We start from the raw sequence: 15668 nt of genomic DNA, 5'->3' as shown, positions 1-15668 counted from the left end.
CTCAATGAGCGTGAGATGTTAAACATCAGCATATATCCCGGGCATACTGCTGGGCACCGCTCACCTCCTCAACCGTCCGGGCTCTGCAAGGTATCTGCCAGCATGGATGTCCCCCGTCTCTACCGACGCGTTTCGATCCCTAAATTCTGGGATCTTTCTCAAGGTGTATTCCAATGGGAATTCCGATGGGAATGTACACCATCGGAATACACCTTGAGAAAGATCCCAGAATTTAGGGATCGAAACGCGTCGGTTTAATTAATTTTAGCTGTAAATTCTATGACCTCTGTCCTGTGCCGGATAGGGGTAAGAGACGCGGATGCACTAGTTCAGGGCTAGCCAACCCTGGTCCTCAAGAGCTACCAACAGTGCATGTTTTCCAGGTCTCCTCACAGAATCACAAATGAAATAATTAGCTCCACCTGTGGATCTTTTCAAATGTGTTAGTGAGCAATAAATACACCTGTGCACCAGCTAGGTGGTCTGGAAAACGTGACCTGTTAGTAGCTCTCGAGGACCGAGGTTGGCTACCCTTGCACTAGTTATTATGACCGTTTTATATTATATTATCCAGTAAAGTTTTTTTCAACCATGATACGCCGTTACTGTCTTGTCCTGTACATGCCCTCTTGTAAATTTCACTAACACATTGCACTATCTTTGTAATTTCCATCTGTAGAGTACTTTTGAGCTCTATATTTATATACTCAGGCAAAGCTGTTTGTTTCTGCTGCCATTGGATACGCCACCTCCCTGCTGTGCTGTCCAGTGAGCAGCTCTTTGTCATATCTTGGGGCAACGGAAATATCAGTTCTGCCAGATCATAGAACTACATGGCTGAAAAGCACAGAATGAAGCTATTAATGACAAAAAGTAAATGCTACAAGAGACTGTGTAGAAAACAGAAGTGTAAGCAGTACTGAAAATTACTGTTTATATGTTAATAAGTCTTTTCACTAGTCTTTTGGAGTAATTTGTAATGTGCTACATCCTTATTTGTAATGTTTCATTGTGTACAGAGTAAATCACTAGTGAGTATGTCTCTCTGCTGTACATACAAAACATTTAGTGGTTCCCAGACCAGCTGACCATTGTGATTCTAGCTGAAGTGTTCCCAGTGATCGATGCTGTACATTACAGGCTTTAATCCCACTTTGACCAACAATAGATAGGAATCAAACTCCCAACAATGGGCCTGATTCAGAGCCGCTCGTAAGCGGCAGTACGCTCGTTCCGAGCGATGTTCGCCCATCTGCACATGCGTACGGTTTTTAATACGCATGCGCGAACCAGTCAGTGCGGCCAAAAAACATTTGTTCGCTATATAGCGAATGCCTGCTATTTTGAATGACATGAGGAGGCGTATGTGGGTGGTAACAGGGGAAGGTGCTTGATAATGGGGAGTGGAGATCAGAACGCAGGCGTGCTTAAAGGTCAAAACGGGCGTTTTATGGGTGTGCGTAATTAATACAGCAGCATCACTGACCACGTCACTGGGTTATTTTATAGCCAGAACTGCTCGCAAATTTGTGGTAGCAAAAACCAACCACAAGAATAGCGAGCAGTTCATACGCTGGGCAATGTACTCGATTAATCTAATAAATAGCGGACATGCCGTAGGATGAGAGCGGCCAGGGGGCGTATTTTTCCAAAAAACGACCGCAAGCTTGGTTCGTTCATTCAGACCTAGAGGCGTGAACAGACCACAAAGAGCGAACGGTTCATTTGAATAGCCACCCCTATTTTCTGGACGAGCAAGCGCTAATTGCGTCTGGCTCTGAATCAGGCCCAATGTTAATAGGCAACAAACCAGTCTTTAAGCATCATGTGCAGTATTTATAAAGTGCAGTAAACGAACAATAGAAATACTTACTGTACTTTGCTTCCAGAAAACTAGAGGAGCTCATTCATACAGTACAAATACACTTATGGCCAATCTAAATTAATCCCCAAATAAGGAACCTTCCTGTATTTTCTTATACTTGAAACATTTTGTTTATGAGACACAGGACCGTAACCATGGCACAGGGCAGGGGGCGCTGTTCAGCACTGTTTATTATCATCCTCACTTGTAGCTTCCTCTTATTTTATCCCCAGCATCTCCTGGCCTCCCCTATCTCTTCCCTGGCCCTTCCCCATGAGGCCATGGCCCTTTTTCGGGTGCTCGTCTTATATCCCTGTTTGAAAAATGGGGAGGGGGGGGCAATGCTCTTTCTGGCACAGGGTATCAAAAATAAAGTTACGGCTCTGATGAGACGTGTCAGGTTGCGTTATCCATACTTCCCCACTTTTCCGCTTGGTGGGGGGTGCACACATGAGAAATGTCTCGCATCACTATAAGGGGGCCTGGCCACTTCCAGAGAGAGAAAGTTGAGAAGTTGCCCAAATCAAACAATCAACTTTTAACTGTCAATTTGGGGGGTATTCATGAAAGCTTGAAGAGAGATAAAGTACCAACCAATCTGCTCCTACTTGTCACTTTACAGGCTGTGTTTGAAAAATGACCGTTAGGAGTCGATTGGTTGGCACTTGCTCAATTGTATCTCCCTCCAAGCTTTAATGAATACCCCCCTTTATAGGCTGTGCTAGAGAAATGACCGTTAGAAGCTGATTGGTTGCTATGGGCAACTTCTCGCCATTATCTCTCTTGAAGGTTTGATACATCTCCCCATTAAATGAGGACCCAATGTGTAGATGGGTTGCTATATGTGCATACTGATTAGGCAGGATTGGCACAGGGAGCATGGCCACATCATGAAAAGGCCATATATGCATCCCTGATGGCAGTGCTTACAGTGGTCCTAGAGAAGTGGTGGAACTCACAGCCCCCCCCTTATATTGTTTTACAATCAGGGCCGGTGCTAGACTTCTAGGCACCCTAGACAAAACTTCTTAATGCGTTTAGCCCCTCAGGTGAAAATTACTTTGCACAGGTGGAGTGGCGGATAAGTTTTGTGTTATATATATATATATATATATAAATAAACACAAAACTTATCCGCTACTTCACCTGTGCAAAGTCATTTTTACCTGAGGGGCTAAATGAGTACGAAGAGGGGGGCGCAGGCAGAAGTGTGTATATGTGTGTGTGTGTATATATATACATATATATATATCTCAATCATATACACACACACACACAGTATCAGGGGCGTAATTAGAACTTTTTGGTCCCCATAGCAAAATTCTTAAGGGGCCCCCCCTAACTTAGGTCTTACACAGTAGTAGTTGCTCTAAAACACTAAATGCCCACTTGTAATGGTCCCCCTTATGCAATGTCCACTGTAATGGTGCCCCCAGCAGTAATAATTCCCCCTGTAATAATGCCCCCTGTAGTAGTGCCCCCAGTAGTAATGCCCTCTACAGTGCCCACAGTAGTAAAGGCCCCTGTAGTGCCCCCAGTTGTAATGCCCTTGTAGTGCCCCCAGTAGTGATGCACCCTTGAAGTGTCCCCAGTAGTAAGGGCCCCAGTTGTAGTGCCCCCAGTAGTAAGGCCCCAGTAGTAAGGCCCCTGTAGTGCCCCCAGTAGTAAGGCCCCTGTAGTGCCCCCAGTAGTAAGGCCCCTGTAGTGTCCCCAATAATACGGCCCCTGTAGTGCCCCCATATGATGCCCCAGTAGTAAGGCCCCTGTAGTGCCCCCAGTGGTAGGGCCCCAGTAGTGCCCCCAGTGGTAGGGCCCCTGTAGTGCCCCCAATAGTAAGGCCCCTGTAGTGCGGCCCCTGTAGTGCCCCCAGTAGTGCGGCCCTGTAGTGCCCCCAGTAGTGCGGCCCCTCTAGTGCCCCCAGTAGTGCGGCCCCTGTAGTGCCCCCAGTAGTGCGGCCCCTGTAGTACCCCCAATAGTGAGGCCCCTGTAGTGCCCCCAGTAGTGCGGTCCCTGTAATGCCCCCTGTAGTGTAGTTCCCCCCCCCCCCCGCACACACACACACACTAAAATTAAAAAAAAAAAACACTTACCTTCAACCCCGCTCCAGTGCCTGCTGCCATCTGCCCCCGGTGCCCGCTCCTCGGAACTATGGGAGTGACGTCATGACGTCACAAGCTGCATCTTTGTTTTCTGCAGACTGCACATACCTTCTCCACCATATTTTTCTGCAGACCTATAAGACAGTGGTCAGGGAACAGGGGTAAATTACCCCACATGAAAATTAAATTCCTTGGGGTAATGGATGGACAGCCGGGCATGCATATGAATCATTCTATAATATAGAATAATTCATATGCATGCCCGGCTGTGCCGCAGGGAGGCTTTCAGCCGGACGCCCGCTGAGATGTTATTACCAGCGGGCGCCCGGCTCCTTTCCTGCAGCGCCACGTTAGCCAGAGGCTGGAGTTCTCTTTCTGAAGTCCAGCTTCCGGCTCTCTCCATGCGCACTATGGGAGAGACCCCGAGTCGGCGCCAGCTAAATTCCGGGTCTGATCCGGATAGGAACTCTGGGCCTGATTCAGAGCCGGACGCTCTGACCAGAGCGCACGCTCTGAATCAGGGCCCTCCTACCTGAAAATGGAGCGGCCTCTTGGACGCTCGCATAGCTGTGGGTGACCACCCACAGCTTATGCGAGCGTCCATGATGATGGTCAAGACCATCGCGACCATCGGGCTTGCGACGAGACCCTGCGGTAGGGTCTTGCTGCCGCAAGCCCAGGAGTGATTTTGGCTCTATCAGAGCCAAAATCACTCCCACTGACATCACTAGTGATGTCAGTGGGGCTGGACCGAGACCGTAGGCGTTCCCATGGGAACGCCTCCGTCTGGCAACCACGCCCCCGGCACGCCCACTAAAGGGGGCTTGCTGTCAGTCACCATCGACAGCACGCCCCCTTTAGTGCGAGACCCATAACGATGGCTTGGCCGTCGTTATTCGGGTCTCGCGCATGCGCACGACGGGGCTCCCTCCGTCATGCACATTTGGGTACCATCGACCCGCTTGCGAGCGTCCTGCGCTCGCGAGCGGTTCTGAATGAGACCCTCTGGCCCTGATTCAGAGCCGGACGCTCTGACAGAGCGCTCGTTCTGAATCATGGCCGTCCTTCTCTTTTTTTAGAGCGACCTCCTGGCCGCTAGAATAGCTGTGGGTGACCACCCACAGCTATAGCGAGCGGCCAAAAAGATGGTCGCGATGGTCAAGACCATCGGGCTTGCGACGAGACCCTTGTGGTAAGGTCTCGTTGCCGCAAGCCCTGGAGTGCTTTCGGCTCTATCAGAGCCGAGAGCACTCCCACTGACATCACTTGTGATGTCAGTGGGGCCGGCCCCAGACGGTAGGCGTTCCCATGGGAACGCCTCCGTCTGGGCAGCCACTCCCCTGGCACGCCCACCAAAGGGGGCATGCTGTCACTCACCATCGACAGCACACCCCCTTTGTAGCGAGACCCGGAGCGACGGTTTGGCCGTTGCTATCCGGGTCTCGCGCATGCGTACGATGGAGTCGGCTCCCTCGTGCGCATGCGCACTGGGCCAACATCGACCCGCTTGCGAGCGCTCTGAGTTTGCGAGCGGGTCCGAATCAGGCCCCCTTTTCTAACTCTGGGCCAGACCTGGAATTTTGGTGGAATAGGGGTATTATACATATAGCTAGAGGTTTTCATTTTAAGCACTGATGGTAACACTTACTTGTTTTGAATGGACAACTGATTGGATGGCAATCAGTGTGTCCGACACAAGAGGTGTCAGAGGACCGAAATTCAGAGTCTTCCTGTCTGCAATGACGAGACAGCGGACCCGCATTGCTGTGTTAATTGTGTCAGAAGTGGAGTTACGTTAAAGATGTAGTCCGAAGTGCTATAGTGTAATTGCTCCCACAAATCTTTGCCGGAGTATCGGGATTCAGGATATGTCCTCTGCCAATCTGTGGAGCGCAAACGCATTGTGTCGTTTCCTCGCACCATTTCCCATCTGTCAAAAATAAATTTTAGTAAAACAGTGGCAGAGAATTGTAAGTCGGTGATCAGGTCTAAATGGTTCCAAACAGCTGTTTGTTTTCTTGCATTCAGCATTGTCAGGCTATTCCATCCTGCCGTTACAGGCAACGACTCGTGGAACCGTCTCATTATCCTTTGATTCAATGTGTTCTGCCAGTCTGGCTTTTCCTTGAAGCCTTGATTAGCACTTGTGGACTGTTACAATGAAACAATGTCATCTGAATATCAAATCATTTACCACTCTGAAAGGAAACCAGCAAAGATTCACGATCACGTTGACAAAACACGAGTGATCAGTTTTGTGAACTCTGGGTATCAATTGTACGAGGGACAAATAAATCGTGGTGTCTATTCCGGAAACCGTGTGTGTGTTCGGATGTGTAAAATAATAATGATCATGAGCCCAAGGGCTATTTAGCTCAGTTTGGCTGATTAACATATAGAGACTAAAGGCTCCCATACATCAGCAATTGATTGCAGCAATCGTGCAATTTGCAATCGATTGTGTATAAAAATCTTTCCCTTTTAAAATCGATTGTGGCAATTCTGCAATCGATTGAAAAAGGGAAAGATTTTTATACACAATGGGTTGCAAATTGCATGATTGCTGCAATCAATTGCTGATGTATGGGGGCCTTTAGGGGCATATGTATCAAGCCGTTTTTTACATAAAATTATGCAGAAACTGTGGTGAACCTATGTACTAAAAGCACAATGCAGGGGATTTCACAGAAATCTCCAGCAAAGTGCTAATTAGCGCTGCAGATCGCAGTCCCCATTATTATCAATCAGGACTACGATATGACCCCCGTGTAGTAAACTCCAATAAGCAAAGCTTTTCAGATGTTAGCCCCAGTAGTTTACACTATCTTCAGATAATGTAAACTACTGTAAGCCTATGGGGGCTTCAGGGGCAGGAGAGATTCCCCTGCAGCCCATGACCGACCCCAATAGCTGGTATGCGCAACGTCCGCTTCCCCCAGGAAGTCATTCACTTCTGTGAAAGACTTCTCCAAAATGCCGGGGATATAACTTGTGGGGACAGCGGTTACCGCAATCGCTGTCCCTGCGAGTTCTCTGTTGTACATAGCCGGGATATTTTTGTTAAAAATGAAAATATCCCCGGCGAGTTTTAGATAATAATCGCGGCTGGTCGGCGTTTATTAGTACAAAGACCCCTAATTTAAAGATGAGAACACAATAAAACTTTGCACCTGGAAAAAGCATGCTGCAATGCAAGGGCTGCAAATACATTTATTAGTTTTGCATGCAGGGTAAATACAGGTAGATTTTGCATGTAGCCCACAAATGCTGGACACCTTTATTTTTAAACTGTAATTTAGATTTGAATTTGGAGCTATTCCTGTCCCATCTGAATCTCTGCACAATTTACATCTGCCCCACCTGCAGACCGACATGTTTTTATCAAGGTGCAAAGTTACCTATTCTGTTTTTACCTTACTCCCAGCTCAGAGTGAGCCCTGTGGTCTGTAGCTTCAGAAATCATTCTCTTGGTTTACCTTACGGCAAAGCTCATAGCAGGGAGGGAACAGCACAGCTGAGATAGATAGGAACAGTGTATGGGTTCTCCAGAGCTCTAGCTGAACACAGCTGGCAGAATTATAGTGGTACAGCTGCCGCAAGCATCGTCTGATCCCCCCGCGCTTCACGTTCTTTATCAGCCTGTATAAAGTCGCAGCACTCGCCTGTCAATTAATTACATGCTTTTTTGTTGCAGGTTGCTATCATTGCTGGAAATTTTGAGCTTGCCGAGTTTATTAAAAACCACAAGGAAACGGATATTGGTAAGTAACAGCAGTTAGCAATTGCTGGCCCCTTAGTTATATTGTCTACTAAAGTATCTAATACCCTTAAAAGGAGCAGGTGCCTTAGCAGGTCTCCTTTGCTGGTAGTAATTTGCTGCAGGAACCCAGTGTGCAGGAAAGCGCTAAATGGAGAAGTTTATAATGAAAACGGGGATTGTTTGAGGTTCCGCATAACATTATAAAGGTCTTGTTGGGAACAATTTATCCTCCGTATCTAAGTTTCATATTATTATGATTATTAATTGTCCGTAATAAGAAGATTAAATGTTTTTGCATGGGTTCGGTATATAATGTCGACGTGAGAATGTCAACATGATTTATGTTGACTTGTTCCTGATGTCGTCATTTACCTTGCCGACCTTCAGCATGTCAACACTGGAAATGTTGACATGGCCAGAATGTCAACTCTGTGGGGTAAATTTAATAAGATGGGAGTTCTATTAAGAAGCGATGTTGCCCATAGCAACCGAAGCAACCAATCAGATTCCAGGTATTATCTTCTAGAAGGTGCTAGATAAATGAGAAGTAGAATCTGATTCGTTGCTATGGGCAACATCACTTCTTAAATAGAACTCCCATCTTAGTAAATATACCCCTGTGTTTTTAATGTAAGCCTGACACTAAGCCTAATGCAAATGACCAAATTTTGACAATGTCGACACTTCATATGTCAATGTCGACATTTTTCAGGTGCCACATATTGTAAACATGTCACTATCATAACTGTCGACATTCTGCTGTCGACATAGTGTCGACTTGATGACTGCATCTCTTTTTCACACAGACAAGGCCCCTCCCACCCCCCCGCGTTCATATCTTCGAATTGATAATCCTTTTTCTGTTTTGGTGCATTATGGTGTAAATAAGTAACCTGCCAGAGCTGCTCTAACAAATTTCTTGCATGTGTTTTATTTACACCATAATACACCCAAACATTCCAACCAACACCTGGGCTTTGACTTGGGCCAGTCATTTACAGTTCTGCAAAGACGCTGACGGAACGTGATCCTAACGCGCCCCTATAGCCCGCGACAGACCATGCATTTTTATACCGGCACCTGACCTGAACCCACCAATGATGTCCTATTCACATCCCTGTAGCAGCACATCAGAGGAATCTGCTCAGAGACCCAAGTACTGAGTGATCCCGGCTTCCTGGCCTGTGGCCGCCCACACCCACCATTTTTTTTTTGTTTTAGTTTTTCTTTTAGTTGTAATATCCAAATTCACATTACAAAAAACTGCTGACCCAGTCTGCATAAATATTTATATTATAAATTGTTGTTCACCATTAAAATAGCAGCAATTAGTAATTATCTTTTGCAATCTGTACTGTATGGTCCATTCACGGCTGCTCCTTTTGTTTACTACATAGATTGAATGGGACTGTGTAGCCCCTGTCACACATAGTGCTGCAGCGTTGGGGGGGATGGTGTTGTATATAAGTGTATGAACAGCTGGATTTCCGGCAGCCTCACTAGTCGTCACAGATAATAAGTTCCTGGATTACGGAGGCCTCAATAGGACATGTCACAGGCTGATAAAGACATTTATATGTTTGAACAAACAGCCTTTCATCTATAGATCATGCCTGGTCTATTTAGTTACAATTATACATAAAGCATATTTCTCAATTCTATTTTACTCGTCCTCCATCACATTTACCTCCGCCAGACATTACGCTGCTCCCTCCTCCTAGAAGCCGGCTGTTACACAGCACTGTGACAATTTGTCTTTATCTGAAAGGGAAATAGCACAAGAAAATACACAATTGAAGAAAAAAACAACAACAAATAAGCCTGACAAAGCGTACATTAATACAGCGGATACAGTGGCGGTTCTAGGGGTAGGCTAACAGGGCAGTCGCCCGGGGCGCCGGGCCTTAGAGGGCGCCACTGAGTCCCCAGGAGGTAAAAAAAAAATAATCCCATTATAACAAAAAAAAACCCCAACACCGGACCCCCCCGCGTTGCCGGGCGCCCGCTGATCTTTGTAATCAGCGGGCACCCGGCTCCCTCCCTGCAGCGGCAGCCGAAGCTCACTCCAGAGCTCCGGCTCCAGCAGACAGCACTATAGGAGGGATGTCATGATGTCTCTCCCATAGATCCATGGTGGAGCCGCAGTCGGACTGGACGGCAGCGGACGCAGGAGCGGGGCCTAAGGTAAGTATTGTGTTTGTATTTTTTATTTTTCAGAAGGGAGGCATGGAGGTATTACTACTGGAGGCATGTCTATAAGGGGGTATTACTACTGAGGGCATGTCTATAAGGGGGTATTACTACTGGGGGCATGTCTATAAGGGGCATTACTACTTGGGACAGGTCTATAGGGGGGCTTTACTACTGGGGGCATGTCTGTAAGGGGCATTACTACTGGGGCATGTCTATAAGGGGCATTACTACAGGGGGCATTACTATTGGGGGCATGTCTATAAGGGGCATTACTACTGGGGGCATGTCTATAAGGGGCATGTCTATAGGGGGCATTACTACTGGGGGCATGTCTATAAGGGGCATTACTACTGGGGGCATGTCTATAGGGGGGCATTACTACTGGGAGCATGTCTATAAGGGGTCATTTTACTGGGGGCATGTCTATAAGGGGGCATTACTACTGCGGACACTTCTACAGGGGACATGTCTATAAGGGGGCATTACTACTGGGGACATGTCTATAAAGGGGCATTACTACTGGGGGCACTACTATAGGGGGCACTAATGGGGGCATTACAACTTTGGGCACTACTATAGGGGGCATTCCTACTGTGGGCACTAATATAGGGGGCATTATTACTGGGGCACTACTAATGTGGGCACTACTATAGGGGGCAATACTACTGTGGGCATTGTATTAGGGGCACTACTACTCAGTACTGTGGGCCTTGCGTATAAGGGGCACTAATTTGGGCATTGTGTAAAAGGGGCACCACTGTGTGTCATAACATGAATAAGGGACTAATGTGTGACGTAATTTGAATTGGGGATACTGTATTATAAAGAGAATTACTGTGTGTGGCACAATGTAATATACAGGGCATTACTGTGTATGGCATGATGTGTTATACAGGGCATTACTGCATGTGGCATAATGTGTTATACAGGGCATTACTACGTATGGCATAATGTGTTATACAGGGCATTACTGCATGTGGCATAATGTGTTATACAGGGTATTACTGCATGCGGCATAATGTGTTATACAGGGCATTACTGCATGTGGCATAATGTGTTATAAAAACCATTACTGCATGTGGCATAATGTGTTATACAGGGCATTACTGCATGTGGCATAATGTGTTATACAGGGCATTACTGCATGTTGCATAATGTGTTATACAGGGCATTACTGCATGTGGCATAATGTGTTATAAAAACCATTACTGCATGTGGCATAATGTGTTATACAGGGCATTACTGCATGTGGCATAATGTGTTATACAGGGCATTACTGCATGTGGCATAATGTGTTATACAGGGCATTACTGTGTATGGCATAATGTGTTATACAGGGTATTACTGCATGCGGCATAATGTGTTATACAGGGCATTACTGCATGTGGCATAATGTGTTATACAGGGCATTACTGCATGTGGCATAATGTGTTATACAGGGCATTACTGCATGTGGCATAATGTGTTATACAGGGCATTACTGCATGTGGCATAATGTGTTATACAGGGCATTACTGCATGTGGCATAATGTGTTATACAGGGCATTACTGCATGTGGCATAATGTGTTATACAGGGTATTACTGCATGTGGCATAATGTGTTATACAGGGCATTACTGCATGTGGCATAATGTGTTATACAGGGCATTACTGCATGTTGCATGATGTGTTATACAGGGCATTACTGCATGTTGCATAATGTGTTATACAGGGCATTACTGCATGTGGCATAATGTGTTATACAGGGCATTACTGCATGTGGCATAATGTGTTATACAGGGCATTACTGCGTGTGGCATAATGTGTTATACAGGGCATTACTGCATGTGGCATAATGTGTTATAAAGGCCAGTACTGCATGTGGCATAATGTGTTATACAGGGCATTACTGCATGTGGCATAATGTGTTATAAAGGGCATTACTACATGTGGCATAATGTGTTTATAAAGGGCATTACTGCATGTGGCATAATGTGTTATAAAGGGCATTACTGTGTAAGACATACTGTGTAAGGCGCATTACTGCACATGGCAATTATTCGCCACAAGGGGAGAGCTTGGGGGAAGCCCAGCACCTTCATAAGTGCTGGGCATGCCCCACAGTGTGATGAATTGGGGGTGTTCCGCAAGGACACGCCCCCTTTCCGGAAGCACAAAAAGTTGTTGTTTTTTTTTGGGGGGGGGGGCGCAACTGTGAACTTTCGCTCTGAGCTCCACAATGTCTAGAACCGGCCCTAAGCGGATATTAACATTCTGAAATACTTTATTGTCTTAAATCTACTACTCACCGGGTATAAAGAGTAACACATACTGAAGTGCCAAAAGTTATGGGATAGCAGTATGTAAAGGTAATGTTAGGTTGCGCCACCATACTGTGATGTCTTGGAAATGCCCAGACCTGTATCAGTTGTAATCTGACATCTCGTGAGTCGGTTTGAACACCGGCTAGGCTGCTCATGGCAAGACAACGTGATTTATCAGAGTTGGAACGGGACATGATAGTGGGTGCCCGACGGATGGGACATTCTATTTCCGAAGTCGTGCGGACATTCAACATTCCTCTATCTACAGTGTCACTTGTGTACCGGGAATACCTCATGGAAGGCATTACCACCCGCCATGAACAGCGCAGTGGTCAACCACGTGTGCTTAATGATTGTGACCAGTGGCATTTAGACATTATTGTCCGTGGTAACAGACAAGTGACAGTGGCTCAAGTCACATCCACATTCAATGGAGGAGGTACCAGACGCATATCCAGCAGGTCAGTGCAGCGTTCCTTAGCTTCCATGAGATATGGGAGCCGAAGACCCACCCGAGTGCCTCTGTTGATACTGTGGGGCGATTCAATTCAACGCGAATTGAATAGCGCCGGGAGCGAGCTCCTGAAGCTATTCAATTCAGTGCACTGTGTGGTCGGAGAATTGCGGGTTATCATTCCTATTGCGCCTTAACAAAGGTGTTAAGGCACGTTAACCGGCATTCTCTGACCAAAGTGCCGGGCGCACGGCTGTTAGCGCCGCGCTAAGCAGAAAAACTGCTGCGCACCTGGCACTTTGGTTGGATTTCTCCTCGCATCCCCAGCGGGGGTGCGAGAAGAAATCCTTAGCGCACCCAAACAGAGCGGTGTATTGAATAGCTGTGGGAGCTCCCTCCCGCGGCTATTCAACATCGTGTTGAATTATATTCCACCCTCTGATACCAGACACAGCACCTCACCTGGGCTCGTGGCATCGCTAATTGGACCCTGGATTACTGGCAACATGTGGTGTGGTTCCGTCATGGTACTGGTTGTTTCGGGCTGATGGTAGGGTTCGGGTGTCAACAAGGCACCGTGCAGGCTGGTGGTGGTTCCATAATTTATTTATTAACAGTTTCTTATATAGCGCAGCATATTTCGTTGCGCGTTACAATTGAAAACATTAATAGAACAAAACTGGGTAATAACTAGGGGTGTGCACCGGCCACTTTTCGTGTTTTGATTTGGATCTGGATCTTTCTTCGTGTTTTGGATCTGGATTGGTTTTGCCAAAACCACCCTTCCGTGTTTTGGGTTCTGGGTTTTGTGTTTTGGATCTGTATTTTTTTTTTAAAAAGCATAAAAACAGCTAAAATCACAGAATTTGTGTGTTTTTCTGCTCCTATGCTATTATTAACCTCAATAACCTTAATTTCCACTCATTTCCAGTCTATTCTGAACACCTCACAATAGTGTTTTTATGTCCAAAAGGTTGCACCGAGGTAGCTGGATGACTATGCTAAGCGACACGAGTGGGCGGCACAAACACGTGGCCCATCTATGAGTGACACTGCAGTGGCAGACAGGATGGCAGTTTGAAAAACTAGGCCCCAAACAGTACATAATGCAAAGAAAAAAAAGAGGTGCAAGATGGAATTGTCCTCCCACCCACCCTTATGTTGTATAAACAGGACATGCACACTTTAACAAACCAAACATTTCAGCGCCAGGGTCTGCCACACGACTGTGGCTGAAATGATTGGTTCGTTTGGGCCCCCACAAAACAAGCTGGCAATTAATCTGTCCCTGCACAAACTGGCTCTACGGAGGCAAGATGTAGTCCTCATCCTCCGATTCCTCACCCTCTTCTGTGTTGTGTACATCCTCATCCTCACAGAGTATTAATTCGTCCCCGCTGGAATCCACAACCACAGGTCCCTCTGTACGTTCTGGAGGCTGGTCTCCCTGGAAGAGTTGATACTTAATTTTATGAACATCATCTTCTACACATTTTGTGGAAGCAACCACCTACGCCTTTTGCTGACAAGGTTCCCGGCTGCACTAAACACTCTTTCGGAGTACACACTGGAGTGGGGGCGAATCAGGTAAAATAGACCCAGTTTGTACAGGGACCTCCAAATTGCTTCTTTTTCCTGCCAGTACAGGTACGGACTGTCTGACATGCCTACTTGGATGCTGTCACCGATGTAATCCTTTAACAGACAGACGCACGCTTGTCACTGCTGCTTTAAGGATGCAGGTGCGGCTACAGCCCACACATTTCACAAAGACAGAAAAAAAAATAAGAATTTTTTTATTGTTTGTGGAGCGCACTTTGAGGGTTACACCACCCTTTAACAGACAGACACACGCTTGTCGCTGCTTTAAGGATGCAGGTGCGGCTACAGCCCACACATTTCACAAAGACAGAAAAAAAAAGAACAATATTTTTATTGTTTGTGTAGCACACTTTGAGGGTGTCACCACCCTTTAACAGACAGACGCACGCTTGTCGCTGCTGCTTTAAGGATGCAGGTGCGGCTACAGCCCACACATTTCACAAAGACAGAAAAAAAAAAGAAGAATATTTTTATTGTTTGTGGAGCGCACTTTGAGGGTTACACCACCCTTTAACAGACAGACACACGCTTGTCGCTGCTTTAAGGATGCAGGTGCGGCTACAGCCCACACATTTCACAAAGACAGAAAAAAAAAGAACAATATTTTTATTGTTTGTGTAGCACACTTTGAGGGTGTCACCACCCTTTAACAGACAGACGCACGCTTGTCGCTGCTGCTTTAAGGATGCAGGTGCGGCTACAGCCCACACATTTCACAAAGACAGAAAAAAAAAAGAAGAATATTTTTATTGTTTGTGGAGCGCACTTTGAGGGTTACACCACCCTTTAACAGACAGACGCACGCTTGTCGCTGCTGCTTTGAGGATGCAAGTGCGGCTACAGCCCACACAATTCACAAAGACAGAAAAAAGAAGAAGAATATTTTTATTGTTTGTGGAGCGCACTTTGAGGGTTACACCATCCTTTAACAGACAGACGCACGCTTGTCGCTGCTGCTTTGAGGATGCAGGTGGAATCTAGACGGGATTTGGAACCGGGGACACACTACCTCCATCAATTGTCTAAATCCCACTGCACTAATGGCGGATACCGGACGCACGTCTAACACCAACATAGCAGTCAAGGCCTCAGTTATACGTTTTGCTTCAGGATGACTGCTGTCGTACTTCATCCTCATCGCTAGGGACTGTTGGAGGGTCAATTGTTTAGTAAAAGTAGTGATGTTCCTACTTCCTCTCTGGGATGATGAACAACTCCCAGCAGCAGCAATAGCACTAGGAGGAAGTGGTTCTTGATCTTTCCCTATTTTATTTTTATCGGAGAAAGTTTGGTCCTCCATTTATGTTATATTGATATATACGTGCGGCTAAAGCGCAAACACAGAAAATATTTTTTTCTTTTTGCTGGAGAGTAGTGCACTTTGTGGGTTACA

At 46.4% G+C, this 15668-nt stretch overlaps 1 protein-coding gene across 2 annotated transcripts in view; it reads left to right on the top strand.

Moving 5' to 3' along the window:
- Positions 1 to 15668, top strand: part of SHANK2 (SH3 and multiple ankyrin repeat domains 2) — a 607737-nt gene that overhangs the window by 114829 nt on the left and 477240 nt on the right. For both annotated transcript variants that reach the window (XM_088458264.1, XM_088458263.1), the window contains exon 11: positions 7658 to 7724. In XM_088458264.1, coding sequence (XP_088314390.1) covers positions 7658 to 7724 — 67 coding nt within the window. The remainder of the gene's footprint in view (positions 1 to 7657; positions 7725 to 15668) is intronic.

This window comes from Taudactylus pleione, unplaced genomic scaffold (genome assembly GCF_031769625.1).
Source record: "Taudactylus pleione unplaced genomic scaffold, aTauple2 ptg000820l, whole genome shotgun sequence".
NCBI lineage: Eukaryota > Metazoa > Chordata > Amphibia > Anura > Myobatrachidae > Taudactylus > Taudactylus pleione.
This window is presented reverse-complemented; position numbering and strand designations above follow the sequence as displayed.